The sequence below is a fragment of the Bombina bombina genome, chromosome 8 (genome assembly GCF_027579735.1).
Source record: "Bombina bombina isolate aBomBom1 chromosome 8, aBomBom1.pri, whole genome shotgun sequence".
NCBI classification, from domain to species: Eukaryota; Metazoa; Chordata; class Amphibia; order Anura; family Bombinatoridae; genus Bombina; species Bombina bombina.
The window spans coordinates 135,518,081-135,540,975 of record NC_069506.1 but is presented as its reverse complement, the minus strand read 5'-3'; the positions used below and the strand labels follow the sequence as shown (position 1 = coordinate 135,540,975).

At 45.1% G+C, this 22,895-nt stretch overlaps 1 protein-coding gene across 1 annotated transcript; it reads left to right on the top strand.

Moving 5' to 3' along the window:
• Positions 1 to 7,454: 7,454 nt before the first annotated feature.
• LOC128638036 (heat shock protein 30C-like) lies at positions 7,455 to 8,378 on the top strand. The gene has a single exon (XM_053689910.1). The coding sequence runs from the start codon at positions 7,528 to 7,530 to the stop codon at positions 8,188 to 8,190; it is 663 nt and encodes a 220-aa protein (XP_053545885.1). The 5' UTR covers positions 7,455 to 7,527; the 3' UTR covers positions 8,191 to 8,378.
• Positions 8,379 to 22,895: the final 14,517 nt, after the last annotated feature.

Genomic DNA, 22,895 nt, shown 5'->3' with positions numbered 1-22,895 from the left:
AAATTGTCTTAAAACGGCATGTCCTATCTTAATAATCAAAGAAAAATCATAGGGCTAGATTACAAGTGGAGCGCTTAATTATAAGCTCCACCTGCGTTTATATGCAGGACCGTCTTTAACACAGGGCAAAAGGGGCAGCTGCCCAGGGCCCAGTCTTTGTTATGGGGCCCAAGAGTCCTAAAAAAAAAAAAAAAAAAAAATTTTTTTTTTTTTTTTTTTTTTTGGTTCATGCCAGACTGCTAATGTTAGTCTTAATACTGTCACAGTCAAAAGTTCTCTGCTTATATTTATTTGTGGGAAACTGTGCCAGACTGAGCTGGGATCATGTGACATGCCAAGCTAGTGCCATGTGCTGTTTTAGGTGTGCACTGTGCAGCACGGAATGCTAAGCCCTATCTCGGCATCCAACCAATCATACTGTATAAGAAAAGGTTCTGCTGGGGTTACCACTGTTACCAGGTAACTGCTCTGGTGGTGGGGATTATTCAGGGTAGGGCATACTGTAGGCGCATGCAGCAGAAAGCTGGAGCGGCAGACACTGCTCTCTTCCGTCTTGAGGCACACATACATTGTATTTTTAATATTGGATTATATATTGGAGTGTGTACACAAATGTGTGTGTGCTCTGTAGTGTGTGTTTGTGTGTACATGTATATGTGTATGCTCTGGAGAGTGTGTGTGTATATGGGTTAGGGGAGTTTGGTAGCATTCCCTTGGTATTCATGAAAGTGGTAATTTTGCTGTACAGTGGCTGTCTAAACAATAAATATGTAGTGAATATCCCAAAACTGGTGAGATGCTTTAAGGGGGGCCCAACATTCTTGTACCAGGGCCCTGTAGACATTAGGTCCGACACTGATTTTTACTATGCAATGCCGTGCATTGCATTAAATATTTATGTACTTAAACAAATATATAAATAAATTAAAAACCAACATTTAATTAATTAGTAAATATTTTAAATTAATCCACAGTGGAGGAATTTATATATTTATTTACTTATTAGTACTGCTTAGGTCCAGTTTCACATATTGCAATTAATTTCATATTTTTTGAAAATGATTAGCCCAACAGTGGATGCTGGGCTAATCATTTAAAAAATAAAAAAATAAAAAAAATTGATTTAGTTGTTTTTTGGGGTGGAGAGCGAAATTGCATGGGCGGGGGGGGGGGGGGGCCAAGGAAATGTTTGCCCAGGGCCCAGTCAGTATTAAAGACGGCCCTGTTTATATGCACAAATGAGCAATCTGGTGAGTTCCTGAGGTTTCCATGTGCTGTCTGTATAAGGTGTTGTGGGGAGGAGACTGTCTGTAAATAATGAATTATGTAAGATGTCTGAGACTGAGGCAGTGCTGGCAGCTTTTAGCAGTTTAGGTGCACAATGTGGGAATACAAGGAAGATTCCCACTGAAAAATGCGGTTGTAGCACTCGCAGTCCTGACTACTAGATGGAATTGTGAACAGCTATGTTAAAACATAACTTTTAATTGGATTATATAAAACAGGGTAAGAAAATATTAAAACCAATGGGAGGAGTAGTACTCATAAATTAACCTTAATGCAAATGTAAGATACTGATAATAGGCCTCTGAGGTATGATAGCCTAGTCAATATTAAGGTAACGTAAACAGCATCAGATTATACTTAGATCATGTATTGTCATATGGGTAACATCCATGTATTAGGCTGAATTAACAACAGGGGCCAAGTAAGTAGGGTGCTTGTAAATACAATGGGGATGGTATTATACCCTAAGTAGAAATATCGGAAATTATGAATATTTGTGGAAGTCGGGGTCATCCCAGTAAGATCCTAAAGGTATAGTGTTGTGTTTTAACACGTGTATCTGAGTATCATTCAAATAAAAGCATCTTATGTAGAAAAGATGCTCAAAGTTAAATCTAGTTCAAGTACCCATATTAAATTCACTTCCACAATATTGGATAATATTCAATGGTAAAGCTAGTATATTTTGCTAGATTGCTGCTGCTGTGACAGAGCGTATAGTGCTATTTTATAGAGAATATACAATGTTGGAAATAGTGTGATAGTGTTTAAACGTATGGAACCAAAATTGATACTCAGTCCTACTGGTTATAATAATACAACCCCACCTATATATCTAGAGTTAGACTTCAGGTAAAAGTCTGGGCTTCCTGAATGGAGCGCTAAGAGTGTTATGCTTATACCGATGAGTCTGAGTAGTACTATAAGTGGTTGCTAGCTTCTAGCAGTTACTGAGGGTTGATGTCAGGAGTGGGCAGTGACAAGTTGTGTGTACGGTGTTTGCAGAACACAGAGGACGTGTGTAGAAATGTAAAACTCACTCCCGCTTTTAAAAGGAACATAAAACTTAACATTTCAAAAACGCATGAAATGTTTTATTATTGCAAGTGAAACGTTATTATTGCAATATACATTCAACATTTATTGTGCAGCCTTTTGCTGTAAAATACATCTAAAAATTGTGCTTGTTTCACTTTCACAAAGGTAGGCTTGGGTTAATACTTTTAGGCAATTTATGTGACCTTTTTTTGTAAATACAATGGGTATGGTATTATACCCTAAGTAAAACTGTGCGTGTTTATCCACTAAAGGTTGTGTGTGCCTGCCCCTTTAAGACTGTGTGAGCAGGTGCTGAGCTGCCCTTTAAGGTTGCACTGCTTGAACATTACTGTGATCTTTCCCTTTAATGCTAGCTTCCCTTTTAGGCTGCGTACATCACGTGTGGATGCATGCTATCACTCCTTTTAAAACTGTGTATGTTTACCCACTAAAGGTTGTGTGCCTGCCCATTTAAGACTGTGTGAGCAGGTGCCTAGCTGCCCTTTAAGGTTGCGCTGCGTGAACATTACTGTGATCTGTCCCTTTCAAAACTGTGTGCGCAGGTGCCGAGCTGCCCTTTAAGGTTGCGCTGCGTGAACATCACTGTTATCTGTCCCTTTAATGCTAGCATCCCTTTAAGGCTGCGTGCATCACATATGGATGCATATTATTGCTCCCTTTAAAACTGTGCGTGTTTACCCACTAAAGGTTGTGTGTGCCTGCCCCTTTAAGACTGTGTGAGCAGGTGCCGAGCTGCCCTTTAAGGTTGCGCTGCTGGAACGTTACTGTGATCTGTCCTTTTAAGACTGTGTGTGGAGGTGCAGAGCTGCCCTTTAAGGTTGCACTGCATGAATATTACTGTGATCTGTCCCTTTAATGCTAGCGTCCCTTTAAGGCTGCATACATCATGTGTGGATGCATACTATCGATCCATTTGAAACTGTGTGAGTTTACCCACTAAAGGTTGTGTGTGCCTGCCCCTTTAAGAGTGTGAGCAGGTGCCGAGCTGCCCTTTAAAGGTGCACTACGTGCACATTACTGCAATCTGTCCCTTTAAGACAGTGTACGTGTGGTGCTAGTTGACCCTTTCAAGGCTGTGTGTTTTTTTTGTCTGTCCCTTTAAGAGCGTATGACCAGGTGCTCTCCTGCCCTTTAAGGCTATGCTGTGTGAGCATTATTTTCTCAGCAGTTTGTACAGTGGGTACTGACAGGGATGCTTTAAGTGTCTGTGTACAGTAAACAGTTACAAATGTATAAAAACCTGTAGGCTGAGGGTTTTATACAGAGGTGCCTATTTATCAATGGTCTTGCGGATCCGCAAGACCTCGCTGAATGCGGAGAGCAATACGCTCACCGTATTCCGCATTGCACCAGCAGCTCACAAGAGCTGCTGGTGCAACGCCGCCCCCTGCAGACTCACAACCAATCGGCCACCAGCAGGGGGGTGTCCTCGATCAGGTTGAATTCCGGGGCGGACAGGGTTATGGAGCAGCGGTCTTTACGGAGCTTGATAGATAGGCCCCAATGTATCCATGTAAGTGAGCAGAGCTTGCTGGGGAAAGTCTATGGGGAAAACAGGGACTTTACACCCCAAAATATGGCTTCCCTTTTTGTTCCTGGAGACACAAATACTGTAGCATTGTTAGTATCCCTCATCTGAACCCCCACACCAATTTTTGAAGTAAAATAATGCGACATGGCAGAAAAAATTATTTAGAACACTGAACTCAGATTTGACCATATATATATAAACTAGTCCTAAAGCCCGTTCACATGGGCTATTTTTTGAAGGGTACAGCGGTCCCACCCCTTGCGCTCTCTCCCTGCCCCTCTCTTTTGCTCTCTCTCCCCCCTCTCTTTTGCGCTTTCTCTCCCCCTCTCTTTTGAGATCTCTCTCTCTCCCCCTCTCTTTTGCGCTCTCTCTCCCCCCCCTCTTTTGCACTCTCTCTCCCCCCCTCTTTTGCACTCTCTCTCCCCCCTCTTTTGCACTCTCTCTCTCCCCTCTCTTTTGAGCTCTCTCTCTCCCCCCTCTCTTTTGAGCTCTCTCTCCCCCTCTCTTTTGCGCTCTCTCTCTCCCCCCTCTTTTGCGCTCTCTCTATCCCCCCCTCTTTTGCGCTCTCTCTATCCCCCCTCTTTTGCGCTCTCTCTCTCCCCCCTCTTTTGCACTCTCTCTCTCCCCTCTCTTTTGAGCTCTCTCTCTCCCCCCTCTCTTTTGCGCTCTCTCTCTCCCCTCTCTTTTGAGCTCTCTCTCTCCCCCCTCTCTTTTGCGCTCTCTCTCCCCCTCTCTTTTGCGCTCTCTCTCTCCCCCCTCTTTTGCGCTCTCTCTATCCCCCCTCTTTTGCGCTCTCTCTATCCCCCCCTCCTTTGTGCTCTCTCTCACCCCTCTCTTTTGCGCTCTCTCTCACCCCTCTCTTTTGCGCTCTCTCTCCCTCCTCTCTTTTGCGCTCTCTCTCTCCCCTGTCTCTCTCCCCCCTCTCTCTCTCTCTCTCTCTCTCCCCTCTATCTCTCTCTATCTCCCCTCTATCTCTCTCTCTCTCTCCTCTCTATCTCTCCCCTCTATCTCTCTCTCTCTCCCCTCTCTCTCTCTCTCCCCCCCCTCTCTCTCTCCCCCTCTCTCTCTCTCCCCCTCCCCCCCTCTCTCTCTCCCTCCCCCCTCTCTCTCTCCCTCCCCCCTCTCTCTCTCCCTCCCCCTCTCTCTCTCTCCCCCCTCTCTCTCTCTCCTTCCCCCCTCTCTCTCTCTCCCCTTCCCCCCTCTCTCTTTCTCCCTCCCCCCTCTCTCTTTCTCCCCTCTCTCTATCTCCCCCCTCTCTCTCCCCCCTCTCTCTCTCCCTCCCCTCTCTCTCTCCCTCCCTCCCTCCACTCTCTCTCTCTCCCCTCTCTCTCTCTCTCCCTCCTCTCTCTCACTCCCCCTCCCCTCTCTCTCTCCCCCTACCCTCGCTGTCTCCCTCCCCCTCCCCTCTCTCTCTCCCCCTCCCCCTCTCTCTCTCCCTCCCCCCTCCCCTCTCTCTCTCCCTCCCCCCTCTCTCTCCCTCCCCCCTCTCCCCCTCCCCTCTCTCTCTCCCTCCCCTCTCTCTCTCACTCCCCCTCCCCTCTCTCTCTCACTCCCCCTCTCTCTCTCTCTCCCTCCCCTCTCTCTCTCACTCCCCCTCCCCTCTCTCTTACTCCCCTCTCTCTCCCTCCCCTCTCTCTCTCCCTCCCCTCTCTCTCTCCCTCCCCTATCTCTCTCCCCTCTCTCTCTCTCTCTCCTCCTCCCCCCCTCTCTCTCTCTCTACTCCCCTCTCTCTCTCTCTCCTCCCCCTCTCTTTCTATTCCCCCCCTCTCTTTTGATCTCTCTGTCTCCTTTCTTTTGCTCTCCCTCCCCCTCTCTTTTGCTCCCTCTCTTGTGCTCTCTTTATCTCCCCTCTTGATCTCTCTCGCCCCTTTCTTATCTTTTCCCTACCCCCTCTCTCCCCTCTTTTGAGCTGTTTTGAGCTCTCAGGCTGCACAGCCTTTCACGGCCCGCCTGGCCCCGCCCCTTCATGCTTGACCACGCCCTCTCGCGGCCTCACGCTTGGCCACGCCCCCTTCATGCTCGGCCACGCCCCCGGTCACACTCGGTCATGCCCACTTCTGCTCGCACTGCAGAGCAGAGACTTAGGGACTCTCAAAGGCCAGGTGTGTTTGTTCTCGTGCTGTGCTGTCTACTGCGCATGACAGCTTCGGACAAACACACTTGGCCTTTTATTATATAGGATGTATGTATGTACACAGTGTGTATATAGATTATACAACATATCTTGGCTTTTCAGCTTTTTTAAATGTTTAAAGAGATATATTACTCAATGTATTACTTTTCATCTTGTATATAAAAGAGCAGCAGTTTAACATATTAATATATAAATATCTCAATCATACTATAAAAGGGTTAACCCCTCAATGACCTTAGGACATCCTAACCACACTGGGCTTAAACGCCCTTAGGACGGCATAGAACGTCCTAGCCTTTTGGCTGTACTGAAGCCAAAGGTGCTTCCCGAATGGAATTGCGGGCTGGAGCGTGTGCCTAGCATCACAGGCACTCCCCCCAGGCACGATCCCATCATTGATTTACATTTTTAAAGTGAATGCAAACTTTCATGAATTAGTGCCCGGTTTTTAAAAATACTATTAAAAACAGGGGCACTTTGATTCATGAAAGTTTACTTTGCACCGTATTTTTACAAATGCTTACCTTTCTCTTGTGCAAAGCCGACTCGCTGATCCCCCTGCCCGCAGTTCCTCTGTACCTCACCAATGACAAAACCGGCTTCCTCCAATCATGGCTTCCCCCCAGAGCGTGCATCTCGTGAGGCCACGCCGTGATTGGAGGAAGCCGGTTTCGTCAATGCTGTATAGGTACAGCAGGAGAAGCAGGCGGGGATCAGAGAAACTGCCCCTGTTTTTAATAGTATTTTTAAAAACCAGGCACTAATTCATGAAAACTTACATTTACTTTAACTTAGATGTTTACATCGGAACTTTGTTCCTATGTAGACATATAATTCCGGCCATTAAGGGGTTAACTTAAACTGAAGCTAACAAGAAATGAATAATTACATACAACTGAATCCTGTGATTCTGTTACTCATTGGCTGACAAGGACAACTTAAATAGGAAAAAAAACTGTTTAATCAGCACAAGAACATTCAAACCTTTTGGAATAAAGCATAGTTCTGTTTTATATTTTAAAGCATTCTAAAAAGGTTTATTTTACTTATTTATTTAATAACAGGCCCTGGAAAAAAAGGGTTTAATGATTTCAAGGTATGAGAAAAAAAGACCTCTAGAGACACTTATTTGCTGACACTTAGTCATTATCAGACTAAAATACAAGTAAATACAGTGCTGAAAGTGGTAGTGAGTGTTACATTTCTACACACGTCCTCTGTGTTCTGCAAACACTGTACACACAGCTTGTCACTGCTCACTCGTGACATCACCCCCCAGTAACTGCTAGAAGCTGCCAGCATTGCCTCAGTCTCAGACGTCTTACATAAGTCATTATTTACAGACAGTCTCCTCCCCACAACACCTTATACAGACAGCACATGGAAACCTCAGGAACTCACCAGATTGCTCATTTGTGCATATAAAAGCAGGTGGAGCTTTCACTAGCAGCAGCACAGACAGAGAGACAACACAAACAGATTCTCTACTCGCAGTCTCTGACAAGATACAAACTTCATGATGTTTCCTCTGAGTCTCCTCCAGTCCTCACACAGCCCCCTGTGTACCTGCAGTGAGTCTGCACTCACACTCTGGCCGGCTACACGGCTGATCTATGGCCAGCTGGAAGATGACGTGCTGAGCTTGAGGAACGATATGGACAGAAGAATGCAGCGTGTGAATCAGACTTATCAGCTGCTCTCTCAGGACATAGAGATGAGAAGGAGAATGGAACAGAGCAGACAATCTGCAGCTAGAGAAGCTCAGACCATCTCTACAAGAAGAGACAAAGATGGGAATAAAAACTTTGCTCTCACCCTGGATGTGAGTAATTTCTCTCCTGATGAACTGACAGTGAAAACAGAAGGAAGGAGACTGATTGTAATGGGGAAACATGACAAGAAATCTGACTCAGGGGATGGAAGTTTCTTCCATGAATACAGAGAGTGGAAGAGAGAAACGGAGCTCCCTGAAGATGTGAATCCTGAGGATGTGTTGTGCTCCCTGTCCAAGGATGGGCAGCTCCACATACAGGCTCCTCGCCTAGCGCTGACAGCTGCAAAAGAGAGACCGATTCCCTTCACCTTGTGCCAAGCGCCAGAAGATGCGCAGCAAACCCCAGCTGTGACCCAAAACAGCAGCTCTGAGGAAGGACAAGAAAATGAACCTAAAGCTTCCTAAGAACTTTAAAGGACTCAACTACATTTAAAAAAAATAAAAAAAAATATTTTCTTGTTTTAGTTATGGAGCTTGTTCTTTTTCTGTAAATTATTTTTATATCCATGTTTTATTAGCGACATAAAATATCACCGGCCAATATGCTAACATTTAAGTTTTAACTTACTTTTTTAATAAACATTTAAAACATTTATTTTTTGTTCTTGTTGTTTTGATTTGTATTTGTAATCAGAGCAAAATCTGTTGCAAGGCAGAGAAAGTATTGTATGGATTGGTAAAATAAGTTAGAAGTGTCTGTCTAACTTTACTAAATCTTATCAATATCATAATATAAAACAAATTAACAAACAATATATAATGGTATATAAAATAAATAAACATCTAGTCACCAAGCAAGCAAAACAATATTAAATAAATAAACAATAACAAAAATGCACCTTTGACATTAGCAAGATTATAAATAAGCATTACAGCTACATATTAAAGGGACAGGAAACCCCAAAATTTCATTTTATAATTTGGATAGAACATACAATTTTAAACAACTTTCTAATTTACTTTTATTATCAAATTTGCTTCAGTCTCTTTCTATCCATTGCTTTAGGAACAGTATTACACTACTGGCAATTGGCTGAACACATTTAGCCAATCACACACGACAAATGTGTGCAGGCACCAATTAGCAGCAGTTCCCACTATTGTAGGTTATGTGCATACTCTTTTTTCAACAAGGGATACTAAAAGAACAAAGCACATTTTTTGACTTTCCTATCCCTTTAAATAATCATTAATAAAGTAAAAGTGCAAAATCAACAAGTGCATAATAAATAGACAATGCAATACCACTTACCCTGATTTTTAAATGAACAGTAGTTTTTTTCTGACAAATTTCAAAATTCGATACATAAAAAATTTGAGGAAAAAAATGTGCGATCACAAGTCTCCTCTAGGGGGTGCTCTCCAAAAATCAAACACTAAATATACATAAAATTGAAAACAAATTAAAAACAGAAACTAAAATATATAATGTTCAGATAAAACAAAGTCCAAATGGAGTCATAGGAAGGGTGAGGTAGCTCTCTGTCATGGGATGGTCAGGTTCCTGATGATACAATCAATCTGGAAGAAGAAAACACAGGGGCACCAAATGGCCTAGTACCATCAAACAAAGGAGATATAAAAATAAAAGGAAGCACCATAGCTCAGCACAGTTTGACTTAGTAAAGTGCAATATTAAATGTCACACTTACATAAAAAAGCACCTCCAGGTGCAATCCAAACAGGCTGGAACTTCTCAGCCGCCCAGCTGACTGATCTCCGGTAGTATACAGGTTAAACTCCAATCAGCAGATGAAACAGGAACAAAATAAAATCCAAAGACCAGCAAGTGTATATTATAAAACAAAAAACACTTTATTTAAAAGCAACACGTTTCTCAGCCTACACAGGGCTGTTTCCTCAGGCTATTATCAGATATTTACTAAGTCAAACTGTGCTGGGCTATGGTGGTTCCTTTTTCTCCACTATATAGGATCCACATTGGTGGCCTTTTTAGATTTGACCTCTGAAGCTGTTTGCCTTTATACAGTTAGCTGGACAACTGTGAAGTACCAGCCTGCCCTACAAGCACCATCTGGTGCTCACTGCTCTTTGCTTGTGAGTAGCCACTTGCTATATTTATATCTCCTTTGTTTGATGGTACTAGGCCTTTTGGTGCCTCTGTGTTTTCTTATTCCAAATTTCAAAATGTACTTACAATTTCTGACTTCTGTATCATGGGAATGTCGTCAGCAAATCCTAGATTCATATAAATATACACTGTGAACTCCCACACATGCTCAGTAGTAGCTGTTGGTTTAGAAACTGAATAAAAAATACTGCACAATTTGATAATGGGAGTAAATTGTCTTAAAACTGCATGTCCTATCTTAATAATCAAAGTTTCATTTTGACTTTATTGTTCTATTAACTGCACTGAACAAAGTGTTGTAATTGATACCAAGGTCAAACATTTACCTCGGCCACAAAAGTAAAATAAAGGTTGGTAGCTTTAAAAACATAGGAAAGTAACATGAAAAAAAGGCTGCAAATGATAGTGGAGGGCCCTCTAGTGGGCCAGTAACAACATTAAGGGATTACCAACTTGAAGTCTGGAGAAATGCTAAAGCCATGTTTGTTACAATGTTGCATTTGGGGAGGCGGTGTCTGTTCTTACCTTTATAGGGTCCTGCAGCAGTGATTCCAGCCTCTTTCGGTTTCCAGACTTCAAGGAGAAGGTTTTTTCTGAAGTTTGCTGCAAAGGAGTGGAGCATGGAGAGATCTAGGAGGAAAACTGTGCCTCCCAAGCGTTACAGGGAGGTGGTGGAGCTATCTGCCAGGAAGAAGGGAACTGCAAAACAAGGACAAGAACTTGAGACTGAGGATCTGGTACCCCCCACACCCCAAAAGTCCCCACCAGTCAGGCGATTCAATAAGGGGAAGGGGAAGAATAGGATGGGGTTGGGGGAGGGAAGCCCTAGTTGTCAGTCCCAGGGTAAGGGGACCCTAGACGGAGCACCCGTTGGGGGATCGCAGGCCCAGAGGTCAGGGGAAGCAGACAGGGAGGCCCCGGGTGGTCCCAGCAGTGGCCATGAGGCCTCACAGTGTAGGCAGGGCCTCTTAGGGCCGGGCATTGGGGCGCAGTTTGCGGCCTTGTCGCCGGAGGCCATGGTGGCAGTCCTAGCCCTAGCGCAATCCTTATCAGGCCAAGCGCTGGGCTTGGGGACCCCTGTGGCTGCCGGTGGTGAGGTAGGGACCGCGAGGCCTAACAGAGTCAGTGCACAGTGCGCAGCGGTAATGGCTCCCTCTGATGGCGGCTCACGCGAGAACTCCTCCGCCGAGATTTCATCTGGGGAGGAGGAGGAGAGTAGCGGCCGCCATCTTGGGAGCAGGGAGGAGCCGGAAGAGACACCCTCACGTGACCGGAGCTCCACAGGTAAGTTGGGGAGACTACCGGTCGCGGGAGGGGCAGCAAGGGAGCCCACGGTGTGTGAGAGGGGGCACTTACCTCGCGCAGCAGAGGTGGCGGGTCCGAGCAGGGCGCGGCAGCTGTGTGGTGAGGATGAGAGGCTGACCGGAAGGCCAGGGGCTGGTGCGCATGTGCAAGCAGGGGTGAATCGCAGTCAGTGGAGGATGGGCTCTGAGGTGATGATGAGAGCAGATGAGAGGCCAGGCACCAGCGCACAGGCGCAGGCACAATTGTATGAAAGTGTGGGAAGAAGGCCTCAGGGGTTTGCTGCGGCGAGTGAGCGGAGCACATACAGAGAACATAGGGGAATGTTTGCAGATGAGGCAAGGAGGAATAAAGGTGTGATGAGTGGGCACACGGGGCCTAGTGAGAGAGAGGGTAGTCAAACTTACAGGTTAGATCTGCCACATGGTTCCCAAGGCGGGTATGGCCAGCATGGGGGGTGGGCCCATGCGGGGATAATGCATGGTTATCAGCAGGCAAGCAAGGTTGCGGCTGTCGATCGTATGAGAGAGGCTGGCATGGAACATGACAGGCAGTATGATATGGTGCAAATGCAAGGAGGGGTGAGTGAGGACACCATTAGGAGGGCAGTTGAAGCAGCACTGCAGGCGGTTCACGGCGCTAGGCCCCTGCCTGGGTTCAGTGTTCACGCCCAGGAGGGGGCGGTGCAGGAACAGACTGTTAGGAGGGCTGTGGCTAGAGCTTTGGGCATGCACAGGGGTGAGAGTCAAGGGGGGGAAAGGAGGGGTGGTCCTGTTGATGCACCTCCTGTTTAACGGAGTACTCCCCAAGTTATTTTGTCCCCGCAGGTGCCGGAACAGTCAGCAGCACGAATGGAGTCAGGATCAGACAGCGCCTTGGTGGTGGCAGGGCCCAGCAACAGCCAACTGGGAGCACCGCTGCAAGGGCCAACAGGAGCTGAGATGCAAGGAGACGGTGAGTGCGATGCACCTGACATTATGCACACTGACACAGGGTCTTCCACAAGTGGGTCTGGGTCTGACAGTGGGGAGGATCTAGGCCTAGTGGGGAAGGGGCAGCGCAGAATGTTCCGATGGATAAAAAAGATGGCGTCTGCGCAGGCTAAGGTTAGGGCTGAGGCCAAAGGCCATACAATGGAGGCTCAAGGGGCACAGGGACCAGGGGGCACTATGCCCCCCGTGGGCCCGGTGCCCCGTAAGGTGGCGGCGCAAGGGGACATTTACCCCTGTTTAGTACACTCACTTTACGGGCATCTGAAACAGAAGGTCGTAAAGAAGATTCAGGAGGGTAAATACATTAATGTATTTGACCTCTCCCTGGATGCTTATAGGTCAAAAGAGAGGGCGGCCGAGGGTGCGTAGGGCGGAGACATATGAGGAATGGCTTAAATGCTTCCGTGTCTTAGCCGCGTGCTATGTAGACAGGTGGCCCTTACAGGGACACAACCTGTTTAAATACCAGGAAACAGTGGAGGATATACACGCGAGATTTAAGGAAGGCGCATGGCGGGAGTATGACATGGCCTTCAGGAGGAAGATGGTCGGTAACCCATTGCTGCATTTTGGCACCCAGGATATGCACCTGTGGTCTAAACTGGGGTTGGAGGGAGGTTCCCCCTCCCTGGTGGTGGCACGGCAGACGCAGCAACGCCAGGGGGTACGGCCCGGCAGACGAGGTAGGGAATGTTGGAAATTCCAAGACAAGCAGTGTGACAGGGGGAGTAATTGCTCCTTTCGGCACATCTGTAAATTCTGCGTGGGACCACACCCAGGAATTGAGTGTGGAAAGAGGAGAGAGCAGGGACAGATCAAACCAGCCCCTAAGCCGGGAATTGCGGTTAAGGGCACCAACCCCGCTTAAGTTACCGGCCATGCAAATATGGCTGGATAACTACCCTGACCGGGAAGCGGCAGAATTGCTTAGGTCTGGGTTGCAGGGGGGTTTTCACATTCCAATTACAGGGGCGGTTAGGGGTTCTGCGGTGCACAGGAACCTGAAAACAGCCTACGAGTTCCCACATGTTGTGAGGGAAAAGTTGGCTAAGGAGGTAGCATTGGGCAGGGTATCTGGCCCATTTGCGGATTGCCCATTGAGAGATCTGGTGATCTCGCCATTGGGGGTCGTACCAAAAAAGGAGGAGGGAAAGTTCAGGTTGATACATCACCTGTCCTTCCCTAAAGGGAGTTCGGTCAATGACGCCATTGACCCCGAGATGAGTTCGGTACATTATCAATCATTTGATAAGGCGCTGGACGTGGTTAGGACATGCGGTCCGGGCACACTGTTAGCTAAGCTGGACATAGAGTCAGCATTCCGCTTGCTGCCCTTGCACCCCTCGGCTTTCAGACTGATGGGCATGAAGTTTGAGGGGGCATATTATGTGGACCGTTGCTTGCCGATGGGGTGCTCCCTGTCCTGCTCGTTGTTTGAATGCTTCAGCTCTTTCCTACATTGGGTGGTATTCAAGGCTTCATGGGGGGGAGCATTGGCCCACTACCTTGATGATTTCTTATTGGTAGGGAGAGCAGGTTCAACAGAGTGTGAACAGCTCATGGGCATTATGCAGGATATGATGAGGCGTTTTGGCGTCCCGCTTGCGGACGATAAAACGCAGGGCCTGTGCACGTGTCTCACATTCTTGGGAATTGAAATTGACACGGTGATGCGGATATGCAGGTTACCATTGGAGAAGGTAACGCGTATGTTGGCGGCGGTATGGGCAGTCAGTAGTAGGGACAAGGTCACTGTCAGGGATGTCCAGTCCTTACTGGGTTTGCTGAATTTCGCCGGGTGGGTTATACCTATGGGACGAGTTTTTAACCGTCGGTTGGAGGGCCTATTGAGGAGCCCGACTGGCCACTCCAAATGGGTATGCATCACATCTGAGGTGAGGGAAGATCTGGCGGTTTGGGATCATTTCCTTCAGAGCTTTAATGGGGTGTGCTTATGAAGACGCCCACCGGTGCCTAACCGTTTGCTGAACCTGTTCACGGATGCAGAGGGCGGCTTTGGTTATGGGGCATATTTGGATGGTGAGTGGAGCGCGGGTCCATGGCCTCTGGATTGGGTGACGTCAGGTTGCATTAAAAATCTGACTTTGTTAGAGCTATTCCCCATCGTTGTAGCTATCGAAATTTGGGGAGACAGGTTGGCCAATCGGTCGGTGGTGTTTTGGACAGACAACATGAGTGTGGTTTACGCCATTAACAGGTTGTCGGCGTCCTCACCAGCAGTCGTGTGCTACTTGAGGCACTTGGTGTTGCGCTGCTTGCAGCGTAACATACACTTCACCGCCAAACACGTCCCGAGAGTGCATAACGTTATAGCTGATGCACTCTCTCGATTTAAATGGGGGCAGTTTAGGGAAGCAGCTCCCATGGTGGCGGCTGAGGGTCTAACATGCCCAATTTTTCTTTGGCAGTTGTTGAAGATTGGGCAACCATCTTACCGTTAATTAAAGCATCTTTGGCGCCCAGGACGTGGTCGGCATACAAGAGCCACTGGAACAGCTGGGAATCTTTCTGCCTATGAAGGGGCGTGCAGGTACAAAAGGCCAATACGGTGCATATTTTAGACTGACTGGCGCAGCTGAGGAGTGACGGGGTCAGTAGAGCAGGTGCGGCAGGAAGACTGTCGGCTGTTGCATTTTTCAACAAAGCGCTGGGTCACGCGGACCACTCTGGAGCCTTCCTGGTCAGGAAGGTGTTGAAAGGGTGGGGAAGGGTGGCACCCTGGCCGAAGGACCGGAGGGAGCCAATCACACAGGACAGGCTGAGGCGGTTAGCCTCGAGCGTGGCTTTGGTTTGCAAGTCGGAATATGAAAGGCTGCTGTTTAGGGCTGCCTTCGCAGTGGCATTTGCAGGAGCTCTCAGAGTGGGTGAGCTCGTGGCATCTGCTAAGGTGAAAGGCTCAGGAGGAGTTCGGTTTGAACACATACGGGTGACGGACGGGGGTCTTCTATTATTCGTGCCAAGGTCCAAAACTGACCAAGAGGGTAGAGGGACGTGGTTGCCGCTTACTAAGCAGGATTGTGTTGACAGTTGTCCGGTCAGTTGCGTGGAACAGTACCTGTCTGCACGACCGGTGGGAGGTGAGCTGTTCTTCATACATGAGGACGGGTCAGCATTGTCTGCGTTCCAATTCCGTAGGGTGCTCACCAAGGTGGCCGAGAAAGCCGGGTTGGACCCTAAAAGGATTGCCCCGCATTCATTTAGAATAGGCGCAGCGACTAGCGCGGCACAGAAGTGCCTCCCAGCAGCTGAGATTAAACGTCTTGGTAGATGGAAGTCTACGCAATATAAAACATACATTAGACCGACTAAGGGGCAGAATTAAGTAGCGGTTTGGTGGCTGGGAATTGCTGGTGGCTGGGGTTGAATTGTGGTCCAATTTGGCGGGTAATTCATGACGGTGTTCTCTGTCTTACCAGGTGTTGTAATTGAGAAAGCCCCGCCAGTTTGTGTGTGAATTGTTGGGCATTCATACGTCCACTGGGCTCACATCAGGGCGCTGCGGTCGCCGGAGGGACAGCAACTTGGATTCCCAACTTCCAAGGCAAGCTTCCGGTGGTTAGGGTGCAGGGGATTGTTGTGGGCTGATTTGCCGGCGCTCTTGCAGGAGGCGCACAGGAGGTGGGGGCGGCCTAATATTTTAGTGCTGCACCTCGGGGGAAATGATTTGGGGGCACTGCCCGCATTGGACCTGATAAAAAGAATGTCTGCGGATGTGCATTGGGTGCACACTTGGTTGAAGGAGGTGACTGTGGGGTGGTCGAATGTGGTTGCAAGACTGCATTGGAGACACATTGTCACCCAGAAGGCCGCGTATAACGTGCGCAAAAAGGTCAATAGGGAGATGGGAAGGACGGTCACGGGCTTGGGGGGTTTTGTGGTTAGGCACGAAACTATCACGGCCGACAAAAAGGACCTATTTAGACCAGATGGGGTCCACCTGACGGACGTTGGGCTGGACATTTTTCTAAAGGACATCAGGGGAGCCCTATTGAGGGTGATTGCGTAAAGTTTGAATGTGTGGTTATGTTATTGCTGTTATTATCGTTACTGTAAGTTAATATCGTTACTGTTTATGGTTGTGGCTAATGAATAGGTGCCTGTTGGTTTGTTTTGGCGGCAAGAGTTCGCCTGGCTCTTGTGGCGGGTGGTCAATGCCCTGGGGAGTGGGCACAAAGAGAGAAGAGTGACGGTCCAGAAATAAGGGAGGGGTTCTGCCCGCCAGGCGCCGGTCTGGGGGTCCCCTCCCTCGCGAATGTGGGCCGAAGATCTCTCAACATCACAACTCTCTCTGAGTGCCATTAAGCGTGTCAGCCGGGTGGCACGCTGCAGGTATCGGAAGGGGCCTTGACCATCTGCTAGTAGGGGCTAGGATAGGGAGAGATGCCGCCAACAATGATTTATTACGAACTTGTTGCCAAGTTTTGATGATAGGTTGATTAAGTGCCTAATCGTAATTAGAGTAACGCTTAGGCACTAGTTAAAGCGTTTATTTAATAAACGTGGACCGTGACCGGTCCTTTTTCTCCCAACAATGGTGTGTGTTGTCTTATTTATTTAGATAAGGTATGACAGTTTGGAGGACGGAATAGGGGGTTTAGACCTTAAAAGTAACAACCAAATATTCACTAACTTTGAAAGAACGAAAAATCATAGGGCTAGATTACAAGTGGAGCGCTTAATTATAAGCTCCACCTGCGTTTATATGCACAAATGAACAATCTGGTGAGTTCCTGAGGTTTCCATGTGCTGTCTGTATAAGGTGTTGTGGGGAGGAGACTTTCTGTAAATAATGAATTATGTAAGACGTCTGAGACTGAGGCAGTGCTGGCAGCTTCTAGCAGTTTAGGTTCACAATGTGGGTAAACAAGGAAGATTCCCACTGAAAAATGTGGTTGTAGCACTCGCAGTCCTGACTACTAGATGGAATTGTGAACAGCTATGTTAAAACATAACTTTTAATTGTATTATATAAAACAGGGTAAGAAAATATTAAAACCAATGGGAGGAGTAGTACTCATAAATTAACCTTAATGCAAATGTATGATACTGATAATAGGCCTCTGAGGTATGATAGCCTAGTCAATATTAAGGTAATGTAAACAGCATCAGATTATACTTAGATCATGTATTGTCATATGGGTAACATCCATGTATTAGGCTGAATTAACAACAGGGGCCAAGTAAGTAGGGTGCTTGTAAATACAATGGGTATGGTATTATACCCTAAGTAGGAATATCGGAAATTACGAATATTTGTGGAAGTCGGGGTCTTCCCAGTAAGATCCTAAAGGTATAGTGTTGTGTTTTAACACGTGTATCTGAGTATCATTCAAATAAGAGCATCTTATGTAGAAAAGATGCTCGAAATTAAAGTGAAGGTAAAGTGAAAGGCTCTATTCTACATAATTACTGTTCTCAAGCAAAATAAATATAACTTTCATTCATCAATTTTTTCAAATCTTTATATTACCTGAGATAGTGGATATTATTTTCACGTTGTTGAGCCATCCAATTGATTCTTTAGCCGTTAGGCCGCCGTCAATTTACGTCATCATTACATGGCTCTTGATGCGCATGCGTGACATCTTCTAGTTCGCATTTGCCAAGCGCGCGCGTCCACGTTTTGCGCATGCGCAGTAAAAACTTGAGTTTGTGGGCATAGTTTGTACAGAATAGGAACTCAGACGGCAACTAATTTGAAACATTTGTTGCGCTCCGATTGCCGCAAGTATCTCTTTTTTTTTATTAGTAAGTCTAAAACGATCGCATTATCTGCAGCATAATATTGAAGATATAATCTAATGGATATAATATATTAATGATTAATTTTATTAAATATTAATTTGATTTTATTATTGATCTTTGCGCAAACAAATTAAAAGCTAACTTTTAAAAAAATTCATATATTATATATAAACAAACAATTTAAAAAATTCAATATATTTTCATATTGCAAGTTTTTTTTTTTTAAATATGTTATTATCAAGTAAAAAAATAATTAATTGCGATAAATTCTCAGATTCTATGATTCAGTAAAACTATGTAATTATCTTTTTAAAAAATATGTATATATATATATATATCTTTAGTCTATATAATTATTTATATGTATTCTGCTAGATATATATATATGATAAAACAAAAAGAGGGCGCCTCATTGTGCAAAAAGACCTATGTAATCAGGTAAGTACAGGTAAAGAGAGGCTTACCAGAACAAGAGGCACTGTTCTGTGAACAGTGCTATTGGGCGGACTAGCGCTTACAGCGGATAGCACACTGATTCACAGATTTCCTCCACAGGAGCAGGCTGTGTCCGGAGTGGCGTCTCAGGTGAAGACTGGAAGGGGGACCCTGGTTTCCGCCTTCCAGTCTTCACCTGAGACGCCACTCCGGACACAGCCTGCTCCTGTGGAGGAAATCTGTGAATCAGTGTGCTAGAGTCCGCCTTCCAGTCTTCACCTGAGATGCCACTCCGGACAAAGCCTGCTCCTGTGGAGGAAATCTGTGAATCAGTGTGCTAGAGTCCGCCTTCCAGTCTTCACCTGAGACGCCACTCCGGACACAGCCTGCTCCTGTGGAGGAGGAAATCTGTGAATCAGTGTGCTAGAGTCTGCCTTCCAGTCTTCACCTGAGACGCCACTCCGGACACAGAGAGATACATAAGACCAAAACATCAAAAACAAAACTTTTTGATAGAATATAGTTCCTATAAGAAAAATTTAATAGATACATATAAATAATGATACCACACATTCAATGTGTGTGTGTGAATATATATATATATATAGATATTTTTTTTTTATATTTTTTTATTTAATACAACATTATGTAAAATTATAAATGAATATATAAAAATATATATTATATATATATATATTTTTTTTTTTTTTTTAATTGACACCTAATAATATTTTAGATAATTTTAAAGTTTTTGAAAATTAAATTAAAATAATGATATTTGTTATTTGTACACATAATATTTTTTTTTAAAAAATAATATACGCTATAAAGTCAATACATTTTAATAATGTTATGCATTTAAATTATCTTTACAATCATTAAAATATATGTGTAAAACATTGTATATAAATCGATATTGAGCATACTAAAAATATATTTGTTATTAGCAAATAGCTAAGATTAGTTGCTAGATATAATTGTATTTCTTATAAATAATCTTATTTTAAATTCTTTTGCGTGTTAAAGATTTTAATGTAAATGACAAATGACTTATAAAAATTCAAAAAGAAGTTTAAAACAATCAAGACAACGTTTTGAATATACATATCTGTTGAAAAGTATGATCGTTATTAGCCGCTATTTACAGAACATATCATTTACAAACAGTTGTTAGAATAGAAAGCTTTATAGAATATAAAATATATAGGGATATTGAGCTATGAAATTTTTAAACAACAAGATTCATCATAAAATTAATGATAGATAGATGAAGGCAGTTGTGTATTATAAAATATTGATCCGGTTGGATACTCATACTTACAAGGACTTCAAAATTGAAGGCAACGAACGATCGCAAAACACAACTATTCTCTGTGTTGTCCAATATAGTATTGAATGAATTGCGTTACTCATTCAATACTATGTTGCAAAGTATTTTAGCATGCGCAATAGAGAGCAACAACCACGATTAACGCATGCGCAAAGATTAATGGAAAAAAATTATGCGCATGTGGGTGGGACCGCTCTATACGTCACAGTAACAGAAACCCGGAAATGGAGGATGGGAGGAGAATCTACAGGGAACGGTAATAAAAATAGAGTTAGCAAAATACCCAAATAAATATTTTTTTTTTTTTAAAAACCTAGCGACTGTTATTGATTTAGTAAAAGGATCATAAATACAATTGCTGGTTACCAAAACTTTACCTTCACTTTAAATCTAGTTCAAGTACCCATATTAAATTCACTTCCACAATATTGGATAATATTCAATGGTAAAGCTAGTATATTTCTGTAGATTGCTGCTGCTGTGACAGAGCGTATAGTGCTATTTTATAGAGAATATCCAATGTTGGAAAAATTGTGATAGTGTTTAAACGTATGGAACCAAAATTGATACTCAGTCCTACTGGTTATAATAATACAACCCCACCTATATATCTAGAGTTAGACTTCAGGTAAAAGTCTGGGCTTCCTGAATGGAGCCCTAAGAATTAGAGTGTTATGCTTATACCCCTGAGTCTGAGTAGTACTATAAGTGGTTGCTAGCTTCTAGCAGTTACTGTGGGGTGATGTCAGGAGTGGGCAGTGACAAGTTGTGTGTACAGTGTTTGCAGAACACAGAGGACGTGTGTAGAAATTTAAAACTCACTCCCGCTTTTAAAAGGAACATTAAACTTAACATTTCAAAAACGCATAAAAAAATGTATTATTGCAAGTGAAACGTTATTATTGCAATATACATTCAACATTTATTGTGCAGCCTTTTGCTGTAAAATACATCTAAAAATTGTGCTTGTTTCACTTTCACAAAGGTAGGCTCGAGTTAATACTTTTAGGCAATTTATGTGACCTTTTTTTGTAAATACAATGGGTATGGTATTATACCCTAAGTAAAACTGTGCGTGTTTATCCACTAAACGTTGTGTGTGCCTGCCCCTTTAAGACTGTGTGAGCAGGTGCTGAGTTGCCCTTTAAGGTTGCACTGCTTGAACATTACTTTGATCTGTCCCTTTAAGGCTTTGTACGCAGGTGCCGAGCTGCCCTTTAAGGTTGTGCTGCGTGAACATTACTGTGATCTTTCCCTATAATGCTAGCTTCCCTTTTAGGCTGCGTACATCACGTGTGGATGCATGCTATCACTCCTTTTAAAACTGTGTATGTTTACCCACAAAAGGTTTGTGCCTGCCCCTTTAAGACTGTGTGAGCAGGTGCCTAACTGCCCTTTAAGGTTGCGCTGCGTGAACATTACTGTGATCTGTCCCTTTCAAAACTGTGTGCGCAGGTGCCAAGCTGCCCTTTAAGGTTGCGCTGCGTGAACATCACTGTTATCTGTCCCTTTAACACTAGCATCCCTTTAAGTCTGTGTGCATCACGTGTGGATGCATACTATTGATCCCTTTAAAACTGTGCGTTTTTATCCCACTAAAAGTTGGGTGTGCCTGCCCCTTTAAGACTGTGTGAACAGGTGCTGAGCAGCCCTTTAAGGTTGCGCTGCATGAACATTACTATGATCTGTCCCTTTAATGCTGTGTGCTTGTGGTGTAAGTTGCCCTTTAAATGCTGTGAGTGCTCTGTGTGTTTGTGTGTGTGCACGTGCCACTGTCCTGTTAAGATAGTGTCCCTTTAAGGCTGCGTGCATCACGTATGGATGCATATTATCGCTCCCTTTAAAATTGTGCGTGTTTATCCACTAAAGGTTGTGTGTGCCTGCCCCTTTCAGACTGTGTGAGCAGGTGCCGAGCTGCCCTTTAAGGTTGCACTGCTGGAACATTACTGTGATCTGTCCCTTTAAGACTGTGTGCGGAGGTGCAGAGCTGCCCTTTAAGGTTGCACTGCGTGAATATTACTGCGATCTGTCCCTTTAATGCTAGCTTCCCTTTTTAAGGCTGCATACATCATGTGTGGATGCATACTATGGATCCATTTGAAACTGTGTGAGTTTACCCACTAAAGGCTGTGTGTGTCTGCCTCTTTAAGAGTGTGAGCAGGTGCCGAGCTGCCCTTTAAAGTTGCGCTGCGTGCACATTACTGCAATCTGTCCCTTTAAGACAGTGTACGTGTGGTGCTAGTTGACCCTTTCAAGGCTGTGTGCTTTTTTTTGTCTGTCCCTTTAAGAGCGTATGACCAGGTGCTATCCTGCCCTTTAAGGCTATGCTGTGTAAGCATTATTTTCTCAGCAGTTTGTACAGTGGGTACTGACAGGGATGCTTTAAGTGTCTGTGTACAGTAAACAGTTACAAATGTATAAAAACCTGTAGGCTGAGGGTTTGATACAGAAGGGCCTATTTATCAATGGTCTTGCGGATCCGCAAGACCTCGCTGAATGCGGAGAGCAATACGCTCTCCGTATTCAGCATTGCACCGGCAGCTCACAAGAGCTGCTGGTGCAACGTCGCCCCCTGCAGACTCGCGGCCAATCGGCCGCCAGCAGGGGGGTGTCAATCAACCCGATCGTACTTGATTGGGTTGAATTCCGGCGGTCTTTAGATCGCTGCTTCATAACTGGTGTTTCTGGCGTGTCTGCAGAAACACGGAGCCTCAAGCTCCGTACCTTGATAGATAGGCCCCAATGTATCCATGTAAGTGAGCAGAACTGGCTGGGGAAAATCTATGGGGAGAAAAGGGACTTTACACCCCAAAATATGGCTCCCCTTTTTGTTCCTGGAGACATAAATACTGTAGCATTGTTAGTAGCCCTAATCTGAACCCCCATACCAATTTTTGAAGTAAAATAATGCGACATGGCAGGAAAAATGATTTAGAAAGCTGAACTCAGATTTGACCATATCCTATTATATAAAAGGCCAAGTGTGTTTGACCGAAGCTGTCATGCGCAGTAGAGACAGCACGAGGACAAACACACCTGGCCTCTGAGTTCTACTCCCTAGCTGATCTGCGCCGCTGCAGAAGTGGGCGTGGCCGGGCGTGAGCGGGGGGAGTGGCCAGCTTAAAGGGGCATGGCTGGTCGTGACTGGTCGTGAAGGGGGCGTGGTCGGGCAATAAGGGGGCATGGCCGGGCG

Excerpts from the sequence above, each read along its gene's own strand:
- LOC128638036 (XM_053689910.1), top strand. The coding sequence starts at position 7,528 with ATGATGTTTCCTCTGAGTCTCCTCCAGTCCTCACACAGCCCCCTGTGT.